This window comes from Tupaia chinensis, unplaced genomic scaffold (assembly GCF_000334495.1).
Source record: "Tupaia chinensis unplaced genomic scaffold, TupChi_1.0 Scaffold000187_1, whole genome shotgun sequence".
Classification (NCBI taxonomy): Eukaryota; Metazoa; Chordata; class Mammalia; order Scandentia; family Tupaiidae; genus Tupaia; species Tupaia belangeri.
The window spans coordinates 5,390,887-5,393,179 of NW_006159662.1; the positions used below are offsets into that span (position 1 = coordinate 5,390,887).

General features: G+C 49.6%; 1 protein-coding gene across 1 annotated transcript in view; it reads right to left on the reverse strand.

The window, feature by feature from the left end:
- Positions 1 to 2,293, reverse strand: part of TANC2 (tetratricopeptide repeat, ankyrin repeat and coiled-coil containing 2) — a 351,092-nt gene that overhangs the window by 4,757 nt on the left and 344,042 nt on the right. Inside the window, exons 25-26 of the mRNA XM_027771180.1 lie at positions 1,767 to 1,867; positions 17 to 188 (exon numbers count right to left, since the gene is read on the reverse strand). Of these exons, the coding sequence (XP_027626981.1) occupies positions 17 to 188; positions 1,767 to 1,867 (273 nt within the window). The remainder of the gene's footprint in view (positions 1 to 16; positions 189 to 1,766; positions 1,868 to 2,293) is intronic.

Below are 2,293 nucleotides of genomic sequence, written 5' to 3' on the forward strand. Positions count from 1 at the left end.
TCTCTGCTGGTAACTCCTGCTCAGGCTGCTGCGGTGGCGGTGGTGGCGGCTGCTGTTGCTGCTGCTGCTGCTGCTGCTGCATCTGCCTACCGTCTTCTTCCACTCTCATCAGAAGTCTCTGGATCTCACGGTTGTTTGGACACAACTTGATGGCCTCATTCAGGTCCTCTAAGGCTGCTGCAAACTGTCTGCTTGACAAAATGTAAAACAGGAACTGGAGTTATGCTGAATCAACAAGAATCATCAAACGCTGAGAACAAGGTCACTATTTCAGAGAACCATGGTGGGATCTGTGGGGGTGTTTTGGTTTAGTTAGATTTGTCAAGAAAGACATAGTAGGCTGCTATTCTAGAAGGGCCCAGAATAATTCGCTAACCCATTCAGCCTTCATCTTCCTTCTTGCCTCTCTGGGACTAGTGGAGAAATGTCTCCACTGGGTCAGTCCAGTCAGGCCCTTCAGGAAGAGTATCTTAGTGCCCGAATGCACACTAGGAAGTATGATGGTTGGGTGGGGTTGTCATTTACAGGGTCACTGTCAAGTAGCTTAGAAACGAAACAATAGCTACATTTAGAAATCTTGATGATTCAGCAGAAGTTTTCCTTTATATTCCTAATACGTTGGCTCCGAATTTCAGGCCTGCTCTATCCTCAGCAAGAGTGCTCTCCTCTGCCCTTTCTACCACTCAGCCCACAGCACCGCTGGAGCTTCACTCCATGACTGTGCAGCAGGCTGGCTGACCAGGAGGCTCGGGTCTGGAGCTGGGCCTGCTCCAAAAGATTCTAATTTAGCAATGAGGAAATGAGCTGTCAAGAGATATTGCCATCTTATCTATTCGTATTACCTGGAAAAGGGGCACCTGGCCTCACGGGAAAGGAGCAATCCAGGGACAAGAGAATTCAATAGTTAAGCCTTCGGTGAAAACCTGGTTACCCCAGCTAGTTAAGACTAATGTCACTGTCACCATCACTAGCCTCAACCTGGGTTTGATTCCTAGGACCGTATCCATCCATGTTTCAGGCAGTGCGCCTGAAACGGTTCTTCCTGTGCAGAGTTTGGGAGAGGGGTACAGCTGGGCAGGAGGCATCCAGGAGGGGGACAAGTTACCAAAGACACTGGTGGCAGGTTCTAGGTCCATCGGGAGGCTTTCCTGCCCAGTGGCCAGACTGCAGCAGATGGCACAAGGAGCAGCGGAGCGGTGTTTCCCTCAGGCCCTCTCAGTGCCGGCCACTGGCGGCCAGGACCTCCTGCCTCCGTGTGTGTATGTGGGCTGGTGGTGATTTAGGGTAGAAAAGTGGTTTGGTGCCACCAGACTTGAGGAGAGACCTAGAAGGAATATTCAATAACCCAGGGATTCCCCAAATGTCCATAAGAAAAGAAAGAAGAGGCTGTGATGTTAAGCTCCCATCTCCTGGTAGATGTTTTGCTTAGGTGACCTCTTCTTCCAGTCACTAGTGTCTCTTTATGCTATCTGCTTTGGGGGTTGAAAAGTGATGGAGATAGAATAGAGGCTTCTTGGAAGAAAGTGCAGTTCTCCAATAATGGAAAAACGTTTTTCTCCCAGTGTAAAATGCTCTTGGTCTCCACGGACCAGAAGACATGCCAGTCCTTAGCGGAGCACTGTGCTACTGGAGCCGACCCCGAAGTGTGGCCCACAGGCCTCAAGGACGGAGACGTAGCTGGGTGCCTATGCCCCGGGCGCCTACATTGCCTTGGCCAGATTTTCAGAAAAGAGACCTCTTGCTTGTCACCCTCTCTCTCTCCTCACCTGCTGCTGCGTTTGGCCCTTGCTCTTGCATAGTAAGCTTCATAAGATTTCGGTTTCAGCTCCAGGGCCTTAGTAGCAAATTCCTCCGCCATTCCAAAATCCTGTCATTACAATAGGTGTGCAAATAAGTCATTGAGGAGATATAAAAAATAGACAACTTGGGAATAAAACAAATAATATGTACATTTCTTTGACATTTGTGGATGGAACACCTGGCACTCTGGACATGCCTGGCACAGCTCTTGCCATGTGGCCCACAGACTGAAAGTTTCTTCTGCCTCTGTTCTGGGCGGCGCTGCACTTGGTGGACTCTGCCCACCCATGGAATTAGAATACTTCTAGTTTGTCCTCTCTCTGCCCCTTTCTAACACAGTGCTTTTCAGTCCAGAAGCCAAATGCCAATCCTTTATAGCGAAGCTCCTGAAGCCAGAAATCTAGCTCCTGTTACATCTGCGTGTATGAGGCCAACACACACACGCACGCACACACACACACACACACACACACACACACATGCACACACATGC